This window comes from Acipenser ruthenus, chromosome 59, assembly GCF_902713425.1.
Source record: "Acipenser ruthenus chromosome 59, fAciRut3.2 maternal haplotype, whole genome shotgun sequence".
In the NCBI taxonomy this organism is placed as follows: Eukaryota; Metazoa; Chordata; class Actinopteri; order Acipenseriformes; family Acipenseridae; genus Acipenser; species Acipenser ruthenus.
This window is the reverse complement of record NC_081247.1, coordinates 316,643-329,507: the sequence shown is the minus strand read 5'-3', so window position 1 is coordinate 329,507 and position 12,865 is coordinate 316,643. Positions and strand designations below refer to the sequence as shown.

Below are 12,865 nucleotides of genomic sequence, written 5' to 3'. Positions count from 1 at the left end.
GCCTCGCTTCGCCCACGCTACTCCACTACTCCGCTCACTCCACTGGCTCCCGATCACCGCTCGCATCCAGTTCAAGACTCTTGTACTAGCCTACAAATGCCTTGACCAGACTGCACCCAGCTACCTCCAGACCCTCATCTCTCCCTACACCCCCACTCGATCTCTCCGCTCCACCTGCACTAGAAGACTGGCTCTACCTCCGCTACGCTCCCCTGCCTCCCGAGCCCGCTCCTTCTCCACCCTTGCTCCGCAGTGGTGGAACGACCTTCCTACAGATGTCAGGACTGCCCAGTCCCTGACCACATTCCGGCGCCTCCTTAAGACTCACCTCTTCAAACAGCACCTGTAGAACTCCTCTGTTGTATCCTGGGACACTATCACCCTTCATTTAAATGTGCTTTATTTTGCTCTTATCTGCCCCCTATTTTACTGCATTTAATCCTGTACTTCAGAATATTTTAATCTGCCAAGTGTTTAACCTGTAGTATTTTGTACTTAATCATATCCTGATGTAACTTTCACTATTTAATCATATCCTGATGTAACTATCACTATTATCTACTGTATTATTGAATTGTGGTTTGTCACACTTGAACAAAAATTATTGTATTTCTTGCTCTTATTGTATTACTTGTATTGTAACACTTGAATGTATTTGTATTTGCTTGCGATTGTAAGTCGCCCTGGATAAGGGCGTCTGCTAAGAAATAAATAATAATAATAATAATAATAATAATAATAATACTGATAGATACACTGATAGTAATACTGATAGATACACTGATAGCAATACTGATAGATACACTGATAGCAATACTGATAGATACACTGATAGCAGTACTGATAGATACACTGATAGCAATACTGATAGATACACTGAGAGCAATACTGATAGATACACTGATAGTAATACTGATAGATACACTGATAGCAATACTGATAGATACACTGATAGCAATACTGATAGATACACTGATAGCAATACTGATAGATACACTGAGAGCAATACTGATAGATACACTGAGAGCAATACTGATAGATACACTGATAGCAATACTGATAGATACACTGATAGCAATACTGATAGATACACTGATAGCAATACTGATAGATACACTGATAGCAATACTGATAGATACACTGATAGCAATACTGATAGATACACTGATAGTAATACTGATAGATACACTGATAGCAATACTGATAGATACACTGATAGTAATAATGCCAAAAAAGTACTGAAAGTTATTTCAAGTGATCCGGTTCGATAGGAAACAGGTCCACTACATCTTGCAGGTATTGTTATAACTTATGAACGTGATACTGGCTCTTTTTCCCTCATTATTTTTTAATCAGCAAATCGAACAGTTATTGTCTTTCTTGTTCCACAAACAGGAATGGGATGATTCTGAGTTCTCTGTCATCAAGACAATCTTGTGCTTGGACGGTCAGAGATGAATTATAACATGTTGCGGGTTTGCCGTACTCACCAATATTCAGAGATTTTAGCATCCTAGAGAACACAATCCGAGTGCCAATTCCCTAAAAACAACAATAGTCAAGAGAGAAACAAATGAATGAATGCATTCCAGCTGTCTGTGTCTACTTTATCAATTCATTATACTTTGCCCTGTGTTAATATATGTGACTGTCTGTGAGTGTCTTCTTTATCAATTCATTATACTTTGCCCTGTGTTAATATATGTGCCCTTTGACAGATGTTTTTAGCATTTGCACATGGCACAGATATTAACACAGGGCAAAGTATTATTAAGTGCAGTTTAATGAAATGATTGCTTGTCTGCTAATGAATAGAAATGAGCATCTCCCTATTGATGATTTGCACATACATCACCAAATCATGTGACCTAAGTGTGGTCGGCCATTTTGGACGTCGAAAAGCTTTGGACGTCCTATTGACAACCTGCGAAGACGTAGAACTTTTTTTTTAAAACACTTTTTTTTTCAACTCATGCAGTCTGAAAAACCATACTTGACATTGTCCGATGAAGTCAGTCATCTCAGAGGTGAACATCGAGATAGATACATGGAGAACATTCTGCTCACCGGGCTTCAAAATGATGTGTATTTGCTGCCAGCTGGTCTCTTCTCTGAGGTTGTCAAGCATGACAGGACATCCCTGCCTGACTTCACGCCTCACGATATATATCACTGTGTAATAAACAACATCTCCCCGTACACCGGCCAAGATCTCCAGGCATACAAAAGCCTTGATGCATACCTGTATTTCGTATCAGGATGGGCAACACGTTTGCATCAGTGGCTATACCAGGGGGACGCGTCCGTCATCTTATCATGGCTAAGGTCATCACGTCTCAATTTCACTTGATAAACTAGCAATGAGAGTGACAGCACTAATATAGCCAAAGGAAACATAAGACCAGAATTACAAAGAAGAATTCAGAGGTGTTTGTTGTTGTAGTTTTGTTATGTTTTTAAGTTATACGAATTATAGGGTGACATTGTTATGTGAGAATCCTGTCTTTCTGAGGGAGTGCGCTTTATTTAAAATACAAATGAAAATAATATTGCTTACTGATAGGGTTGCCACCTGGCCCCACAATCCCGGGACACATTGAGACAGAACAGGATTTTAAAAAGACCACTTAACTGAGAGAAAAGAACGTGTTAATTAGCTCCGATACCTTCGATCAAATTAATGATGGTGCTTAATTACCATGCATGGCAAACAACTGTATAATTATAATAATAATTAATACAATATATTACTTTTCATGTATTTCATTATTATTAATTATAATAATAATATTTAATTTATTTGCAGACACTGATACGTAAAAGTCGCTTACTTTCTGTTTGTTAATAATAAATCGCTAAACGTACAATTTCTCTCCCAATCAGTAACATTGCTCAGCTGTTCGGAGGCAGTATGTTGAACTGATTAAAATGACTTGTTTGTTGCGCACAGTAATTCAGCAATAGGATTCATTTTAGCAAAGGTGTCGGGCTAATTAACACTTATTTCAATTTAGCAGCAAGTTTAAAATCCCGTTCTGTCTCAGTGTCCTGGGATTCTGGGGCCAGGTGACAACCCTACTTACTGATAACAAGTCTGCCTCTTTCCCTTGAAGTGCTTAAAGATTCATGGTCACCAGACTCAAGTGAAAGCTAATAAGTGTAATTTAGCTCGGGCAATTCATTATTTATGTATTTATTTATTTGCTCCTTACCTTGAATTAACCTTTTTGTTGTTGATGTGGCTGCACAACGCAAGGGCCTCCAGATCACGTTTTAACAAGTTTATTTTCCACATCGATGAGGAAATGATTAAACTATTTAATTAATGTATCTGTGTAACACATGTTTTACATTTATAAAACTTGTTTGGGCTCTCCTCTGTACCACGTACTACAACGTCTTTTTTCTATTTTAGTTTTTTAAAACACTGGTAAACAGACTGTCAATATGCTGTCTGAAGGTTTTTGACATCCAAAATGGCCGACAAGCTGCTGGCACGTGACTTGTGGCATCAGGTGCAAATCATCAATCCCTGTGTGCTCCACTGTGACACAAAGCACATGTACAAGTATATAGCTGAGTTCTGCTGTGGGTTTATCTTGCTGCTCTCACCTTGTCTGCCTCCTCCTTGATCAGGGCCCACATGATGAACTCCATGATGGGTAAGATGTTACTCAGCTTGCCTCGTTTCCACTCCTTCACCAGCTCTGCAAGACCCTGTTCCACAGCCTCCCCCGCTGAGACAGAGTTCTGGTTAAAGACAATACAGATTAGAGGATAAGGAGAGTTCACTCCAGACCCCAGTGTGTCAGGAACTCTAGAGAAGGGTTTGGGCAATGTTTTGAAATGAATCACACAAGCATGTCAGTATCATACATCCCTGCCATGGCTGTGAATTCAAAACAGTAGAGCACTCTGATATCTCCCTGGCAACACTGCATACCAATCTAAATGGAGCCTCACTGTGAAAAACTACCTGATATCAGAGGTGAAATTTACTAAATTAATCTATCCCCATTGTAGCAGCAAATGACTGCATGTACTTACATTATAGCAGTGATTAACTCATGAATGAAAAATAAAAAGATATCCTGTTCAGAACAGATCACTAGCAGTGTGGGTGTGTAGGAATGAGATACAGGAACCTCTTTTGAGATGCACTCATGGACAGTATGTTCAGAACAGATCACTAGCAGTGTGGGTGTGTAGGAATGAGATACAGGAACCTCTTTTGAGATGCACTCATGGACAGTATGTTCAGAACAGATCACTAGCAGTGTGGGTGTGGAGGAATGAGATACAGGAACCTCTTTTGAGATGCACTCATGGACAGTATGTTTAGACCCAGCTGTTGAAATGTGTTAAAATCTTACCTCTGGCACTGTCTTCAGCTCTCTTGCCCACTGCCTGATGATGTCATGACCGTCCTTCAGTCTTTGCTCCTCCTCTTGGTTCAGCTCCTCCTCCTGGTTGTGCCCCGCCCCCTCACTCAGCTCCTCCCCCTCTGGTCCTGGAAGATCCTCTTTGTTTCTCAGCTCTGCTCCTTTTCTTTGCTCAACCTGTCCAGCACTCTGGCTTTGCTTTGGTGTCTATGAACAGAACAAACCCAGACTAGATATCAGTGTTCTCAGGGCAGCAGTTCCCCTTCTCTGTGAAATCAGCCAGCAGAACAGAGGGTATAACATTTGCAATACGTAGCTGACTGACTGATTAATTTGGTCGTCAGTCTGCATCCTCGTCACGTCCCTTATAAAGGTTTACTTTTGTATGAGATGGTGAAGGCACATGCAAGCATGGGAAATTACAGCAAACACAACACATGGTAGAAGTATTATTCGGATCAAGCTGCTTACAATCAGGTGAGGGTCATTGGTGTTGATTGGACTGATTTACCATCAGAGTGAAATGAGTGAAGAAACAGCTGCTTGGATTTGTGCTGCTTTCTTAGAACATGAAATCCACACAATTACTGTGCAAAGTGTGACTTTTTCTTCAAAGCATCTTCTTCAGTTGTTTCACTTGGAATGGTCAATCAGCCCAATCAAAACCAATGAGCTTCACCAGTGATGAGCTTCATCTGAATAATTAAATCCCTTCATGCAGCACTATGTAATAATATGGGAAACTGCTAAATTACTCTACAAAGTGTGACTTTAAGAGTATTACATCTGCACCCTGCCTGTGAACCTGATTCTCAGCTCTCACTGCACCCTGCCTGTGAACCTGATTCTCTGCTCTCACTGCACCCTGCCTGTGAACCTGATTCTCAGCTCTAACTGCACCCTGTCTGTGAACCTGATTCTCAGCTGTCACTGCACCCTGCCTGTGAACCTGATTCTCAGCTCTCACTGCACCCTGTATGTGAACCTGATTCTCAGCTCTAACTGCACCCTGTCTGTGAACCTGATTCTCAGCTGTCACTGCACCCTGCCTGTGAACCTGATTCTCAGCTCTCACTGCACCCTGTCTGTGAAAACCTGATTCTCAGCTCTCACTGCCTGTGAACCTGATTCTCAGCTCTCACTGCACCCTGCCTGTGAACCTGATTCTCAGCTCTCACTGCACCCTGCCTGTGAACCTGATTCTCAGCTCTCACTGCAACCTGCCTGTGAACCTGATTCTCAGCTCTCACTGCAACCTGTCTGTGAACCTGATTCTCAGCTCTCACTGCACGCTGCCTGTGAACCTGATTCTCAGCTCTCACTGCACCCTGCCTGTGAACCTGATTCTCAGCTCTCACTGCCTGTGAACCTGATTCTCAGCTCTCACTGCCTGTGAACCTGATTCTCAGCTCTCACTGCCTGTGAACCTGATTCTCAGCTCTCACTGCAACCTGTCTGTGAACCTGATTCTCAGCTCTCACTGCACGCTGCCTGTGAACCTGATTCTCAGCTCTCACTGCACCCTGCCTGTGAACCTGATTCTCAGCTCTCACTGCCTGTGAACCTGATTCTCAGCTCTCACTGCCTGTGAACCTGATTCTCAGCTCTCACTGCCTGTGAACCTGATTCTCAGCTCTCACTGTCTGTGAACCGGATTCTCAGCTCTCACTGCACTCTGCCTGTGAACCTGATTCTCAGCTCTCACTGCACCCTGTATGTGAACCTGATTCTCATCTCTAACTGCACCCTGTCTGTGAACCTGATTCTCAGCTGTCACTGCACCCTGCCTGTGAACCTGATTCTCAGCTCTCACTGCACCCTGCCTGTGAACCGGATTCTCAGCTCTCACTGCACCCTGCCTGTGAATCTGATTCTCAGCTCTCACTGCCTATGAACCTGATTCTGAGCTGTCACTGCACCCTGCCTGTGAACCTGATTCTCAGTTCTCACTGCACCCTGTCTGTGAACCTGATTCTCAGCTGTCACTGCACATTGCCTGTGAACCTGATTCTCAGCTCTCACTGCACCCTGCCTGTGAACCTGATTCTCAGCTCTCACTGTCTGTGAACCTGATTCTCAGCTCTCACTGCACCCTGCCTGTGAACCTGATTCTTAGCTCTCACTGCACTCTGCCTGTGAACCTGATTCTCAGCTCTCACTGCCTGTGAAACTGATTCTCAGCTCTCACTGCACCCTGCCTGTGAACCTGATTCTCAGCTCTCACTGCACTCTGCCTGTGAACCTGATTCTCAGCTCTCACTGCCTGTGAACCTGATTCTCAGCTTTCACTGCACCCTGCCTGTGAACCTGATTCTCAGCTCTCACTGCACCCTGCCTGTGAACCTGATTCTCAGCTGTCACTGCACCCTGCCTGTGAACCTTATTCTCAGCTCTCACTGCACCATGCCTGTGAACCTGATTCTCAGCTCTCACTGCACCCTGCCTGTGAACCTGATTCTCAGCTCTCACTGCACCCTGTCTGTGAACCTGATTCTCAGCTCTCACTGCCTGTAAACCTGATTCTCAGATCTCACTGCACCCTGCCTGTGAACCTGATTCTCAGCTCTCACTGCCTGTGAACCTGATTCTCAGTTCTCACTGCACGCTGCCTGTGAACCTGATTCTCAACTCTCACTGCACCGTGCCTGTGAACCTGATTCTCAGCTCTCACTGCACCCTGCCTGTGAACCTGATTCTCAGCTCTCACTGCCTGTGAACCTGATTCTCAGCTCTCACTGCACCCTGCCTGTGAACCTGATTCTCAGCTCTCACTGCCTGTGAACTGGATTCTCACTTCTCACTGCACCCTGCCTGCGAACCTGATTCTCAGCTCTCACTGCCTGTGAACCTGATTCTCAGCTCTCACTGTCTGTGAACCTGATTCTCAGCTCTCACTGCACCCTGCCTGTGAACCGGATTCTCAGCTCTCACTGCACCCTGCCTGTGAATCTGATTCTCAGCTCTCACTGCCTATGAACCTGATTCTCAGCTGTCACTGCACCCTGCCAGTGAACCTGATTCTCAGCTCTCACTGCACCCTGTATGTGAACCTGATTCTCAGCTCTAACTGCACCCTGTCTGTGAACCTGATTCTCAGCTGTCACTGCACCCTGCCTGTGAACCTGATTCTCAGATCTCACTTCACCCTTTCTGTGAACCTGATTCTCAGCTCTCACTGCACCATGCCTGTGAACCTGATTCTCAGCTCTCACTGCACCCTGCCTGTGAACCTGATTCTCAGTTCTCACTGCACCCTGTCTGTGAACCTGATTCTCAGCTCTCACTGCCTGTGAACCTGATTCTCAGCTCTCACTGCACCCTGCCTGTGAACCTGATTCTCAGCTCTCACTGCCTGTGAACCTGATTCTCAGCTATCACTGCACGCTGCCTGTGAACCAGATTCTCAGCTCTCACTGCACGCTGCCTGTGAACCTGATTCTCAGCTCTCACTGCACCCTGCCTGTGAACCTGATTCGCAGCTCTCACTGCACCCTGCCTGTGAACCTGATTCTCAGCTCTTACCGCCTATGAACCTGATTCTCAGCTCTCACTGTCTGTGAACCGGATTCTCAGCTCTCACTGTCTGTGAACCGGATTCTCAGCTCTCACTGCACCCTGCCTGTGAACCTGATATTCAGCTCTCACTACCTGTTAACCGGATTCTCAGCTCTCACTGCACCCTGCCCGTGAACCTGATTCTCAGCTGTCACTGCACCCTGTCTGTGAACCTGATTCTCAGCTCTCACTGCCTGTGAACCTGATTCTCAGCTCTCACTGCACCCTGCCTGTGAACCTGATTCTCAGCTCTCACTGCCTGTGAACCTGATTCTCAGCTCTCACTGTCTGTGAACCTGATTCTCAGCTCTCACTGCACCCTGCCTGTGAACCGGATTCTCAGCTCTCACTGCACCCTGCCTGTGAATCTGATTCTCAGCTCTCACTGCCTATGAACCTGATTCTCAGCTGTCACTGCACCCTGCCTGTGAACCTGATCCTCAGCTCTCACTGCACCCTGTATGTGAACCTGATTCTCAGCTCTAACTGCACCCTGTCTGTGAACCTGATTCTCAGCTGTCACTGCACCCTGCCTGTGAACCTGATTCTCAGATCTCACTTCACCCTTTCTGTGAACCTGATTCTCAGCTCTCACTGCACCATGCCTGTGAACCTGATTCTCAGCTCTCACTGCACCCTGCCTGTGAACCTGATTCTCAGTTCTCACTGCACCCTGTCTGTGAATCTGATTCTCAGCTCTCACTGCCTGTGAACCTGATTCTCAGCTCTCACTGCACCCTGCCTGTGAACCTGATTCTCAGCTCTCACTGCCTGTGAACCTGATTCTCAGCTATCACTGCACGCTGCCTGTGAACCTGATTCTCAGCTCTCACTGCACGCTGCCTGTGAACCTGATTCTCAGCTCTCACTGCACCCTGCCTGTGAACCTGATTATCAGCTCTCACTGCACCCTGCCTGTGAACCTGATTCTCAGCTCTTACCGCCTATGAACCTGATTCTCAGCTCTCACTGTCTGTGAACCGGATTCTCAGCTCTCACTGCACCCTGCCTGTGAAACGGATTCTCAGCTCTCACTGCACCCTGCCTGTGAACCTGATTCTCAGCTCTCACTACCTGTTAACCGGATTCTCAGCTCTCACTGCACCCTGCCCGTGAACCTGATTCTCAGCTGTCACTGCACCCTGTCTGTGAACCTGATTCTCAGCTCTAACTGCACCCTGATTGTGAACCTGATTCTCAGCTGTCACTGCACCCTGCCTGTGAACCTGATTCTCAGCTCTCACTGCACCCTGCCTGTGAACCTGATTCTCAGCTGTCACTGCACCCTGTCTGTGAACCTGATTCTCAGCTCTAACTCCACCCTGTCTGTGAACCTGATACTCAGGTGTCACTGCACCCTGCCTGTGAACCGGATTCTCAGCTGTCACTGCACCCTGCCTGTGAACCTGATTCTCAGCTCTCACTGCACCCTGCCTGTGAACCTGATTCTCAGCTCTCACTGCCTGTGAACCTGATTCTCAGCTGTCACTGCACCCTGCCTGTGAACCTGATTCTCAGCTCTCACTGCACCCTGCCTGTGAACCTGATTCTCAGCTCTCACTGCACCCTGCCTGTGAACCTGATTCTCAGCTCTCACTGCCTGTGAACCTGATTCTCAGCACTCACTGCCTGTAAACCTGATCCTCAGCTGTCACTGCACCCTGCCTGTGAACCTGATTCTCAGCTCTCACTGCACCCTGCCTGTGAACCTGATTCTCAGCTCTCACTGCACCCTGCCTGTGAACCTGATTCTCAGCTCTCACTGCACCCTGCCCGTGAACCTGATTCTCAGCTGTCACTGCACCCTGTCTGTGAACCTGATTCTCAGCTCTAACTGTACCCTGTCTGTGAACCTGATTCTCAGCTCCCACTACACCCTGCCTGTGAACCTGATTCTCAGCTCTCACTGTCTGTGAACCTGATTCTCAGCTCTCACTGCACCCTGCCTGTGAACCTGATTCTCAGCTCTCACTGCACCCTGTCTGTGAACCTGATTCTCAGCTCTCACTGCCTGTGAACCTGATTCTCAGCTCTCACTGCACCCTGCCTGTGAACCTGATTCTCAGCTCTCACTGCACCCTGCCTGTGAACCTGATTCTCAGCTCTCACTGCACCCTGCCTGTGAACCTGATTCTCAGCTCTCACTGCACCCTGTTTGTGAACCTGATTCTCAGCTCTCACTGCACCCTGCCTGTGAACCTGATTCTCAGCTCTCACTGCCTGTGAACCTGATTCTCAGCTCTCACTGCACGCTGCCTGTGAACCTGATTCTCAGATCTCACTGCACGCTGCCTGTGAACCTGATTCTCAGCTCTCACTGCACCCTGCCTGTGAACCTGATTCTCAGCTCTCACTGCACCCTGCCTGTGAACCTGATTCTCAGCTCTCACTGCCTGTGAACCTGATTCTCAGCTCTCACTGCCTGTGAACCTGATTCTCAGCTCTCACTGCACCCTGCCTGTGAACCTGATTCTCAGCTCTCACTGCCTGTGAACTGGATTCTCACTTCTCACTGCACCCTGCCTGCGAACCTGATTCTCAGCTCTCACTGCCTGTGAACCTGATTCTCAGCTCTCACTGTCTGTGAACCTGATTCTCAGCTCTCACTGCACCCTGCCTGTGAACCGGATTCTCAGCTCTCACTGCACCCTGCCTGTGAACCTGATTCTCAGCTGTCACTGCCTGTGAACCTAATTCTCAGCACTCACTGCCTGTGAACCTGATTCTCAGCTCACTGCACCCTGCCTGTGAACCTGATTCTCAGCTCTCACTGCCTGTGAACCTGATTCTCAGCTCTCACTGCACCCTGCCTGTAAACCTGATTCTCAGCTCTCACTGCCTGTGAACCTGATTCTCAGCTCTCACTGTCTGTGAACCTGATTCTCAGCTCTCACTGCACCCTGCCTGTGAACCTGATTCTCAGCTCTCACTGCCTGTGAACCTGATTCTCAGCTCTCACTGCACCCTGCCTGTAAACCTGATTCTCAGCTCTCACTGCCTGTGAACCTGATTCTCAGCTCTCACTGTCTGTGAACCTGATTCTCAGCTCTCACTGCACCCTGCCTGTGAACCTGATTCTCAGCTCTCACTGCCTGTGAACCTGATTCTCAGCACTCACTGCCTGTAAACCTGATCCTCAGCTGTCACTGCACCCTGCCTGTGAACCTGATTCTCAGCTCTCACTGCACCCTGCCTGTGAACCTGATTCTCAGCTCTCACTGCACCCTGCCTGTGAACCTGATTCTCAGCTCTCACTGCACCCTGCCCGTGAACCTGATTCTCAGCTGTCACTGCACCCTGTCTGTGAACCTGATTCTCAGCTCTAACTGTACCCTGTCTGTGAACCTGATTCTCAGCTCCCACTACACCCTGCCTGTGAACCTGATTCTCAGCTCTCACTGTCTGTGAACCTGATTCTCAGCTCTCACTGCACCCTGCCTGTGAACCTGATTCTCAGCTCTCACTGCACCCTGTCTGTGAACCTGATTCTCAGCTCTCACTGCCTGTGAACCTGATTCTCAGCTCTCACTGCACCCTGCCTGTGAACCTGATTCTCAGCTCTCACTGCACCCTGCCTGTGAACCTGATTCTCAGCTCTCACTGCACCCTGCCTGTGAACCTGATTCTCAGCTCTCACTGCACCCTGTTTGTGAACCTGATTCTCAGCTCTCACTGCACCCTGCCTGTGAACCTGATTCTCAGCTCTCACTGCCTGTGAACCTGATTCTCAGCTCTCACTGCACGCTGCCTGTGAACCTGATTCTCAGATCTCACTGCACGCTGCCTGTGAACCTGATTCTCAGCTCTCACTGCACCCTGCCTGTGAACCTGATTCTCAGCTCTCACTGCACCCTGCCTGTGAACCTGATTCTCAGCTCTCACTGCCTGTGAACCTGATTCTCAGCTCTCACTGCCTGTGAACCTGATTCTCAGCTCTCACTGCACCCTGCCTGTGAACCTGATTCTCAGCTCTCACTGCCTGTGAACTGGATTCTCACTTCTCACTGCACCCTGCCTGCGAACCTGATTCTCAGCTCTCACTGCCTGTGAACCTGATTCTCAGCTCTCACTGTCTGTGAACCTGATTCTCAGCTCTCACTGCACCCTGCCTGTGAACCGGATTCTCAGCTCTCACTGCACCCTGCCTGTGAACCTGATTCTCAGCTGTCACTGCCTGTGAACCTAATTCTCAGCACTCACTGCCTGTGAACCTGATTCTCAGCTCACTGCACCCTGCCTGTGAACCTGATTCTCAGCTCTCACTGCCTGTGAACCTGATTCTCAGCTCTCACTGCACCCTGCCTGTAAACCTGATTCTCAGCTCTCACTGCCTGTGAACCTGATTCTCAGCTCTCACTGTCTGTGAACCTGATTCTCAGCTCTCACTGCACCCTGCCTGTGAACCGGATTCTCAGCTCTCACTGCACCCTGCCTGTGAATCTGACTCTCAGCTCTCACTGCCTATGAACCTGATTCTCAGCTGTCACTGCACCCTGCCTGTGAACCTGATTCTCAGCTCTCACTGCACCCTGTATGTGAACCTGATTCTCAGCTCTAACTGCACCCTGTCTGTGAACCTGATTCTCAGCTGTCACTGCACCCTGCCTGTGAACCTGATTCTCAGATCTCACTTCACCCTTTCTGTGAACCTGATTCTCAGCTCTCACTGCACCATGCCTGTGAACCTGATTCTCAGCTCTCACTGCACCCTGCCTGTGAACCTGATTCTCAGTTCTCACTGCACCCTGTCTGTGAACCTGATTCTCAGCTCTCACTGCCTGTGAACCTGATTCTCAGCTCTCACTGCACCCTGCCTGTGAACCTGATTCTCAGCTCTCACTGCCTGTGAACCTGATTCTCAGCTATCACTGCACGCTGCCTGTGAACCTGATTCTCAGCTCTCACTGCACGCTGCCTGTGAACCTGAT

The 12,865-nt window shown here is 47.9% G+C and overlaps 1 protein-coding gene across 2 annotated transcripts in view; it reads right to left on the bottom strand.

Moving 5' to 3' along the window:
- Positions 1-12,865, bottom strand: part of LOC117970365 (E3 ubiquitin-protein ligase TRIM39-like) — a 92,357-nt gene that overhangs the window by 33,715 nt on the left and 45,777 nt on the right. For both annotated transcript variants that reach the window (XM_059018334.1, XM_059018335.1), the window contains 3 exons: positions 4,374-4,589; positions 3,613-3,750; positions 1,491-1,542 (listed from right to left, as the gene is read on the bottom strand). In XM_059018334.1, coding sequence (XP_058874317.1) covers positions 1,491-1,542; positions 3,613-3,750; positions 4,374-4,589 — 406 coding nt within the window. The remainder of the gene's footprint in view (positions 1-1,490; positions 1,543-3,612; positions 3,751-4,373; positions 4,590-12,865) is intronic.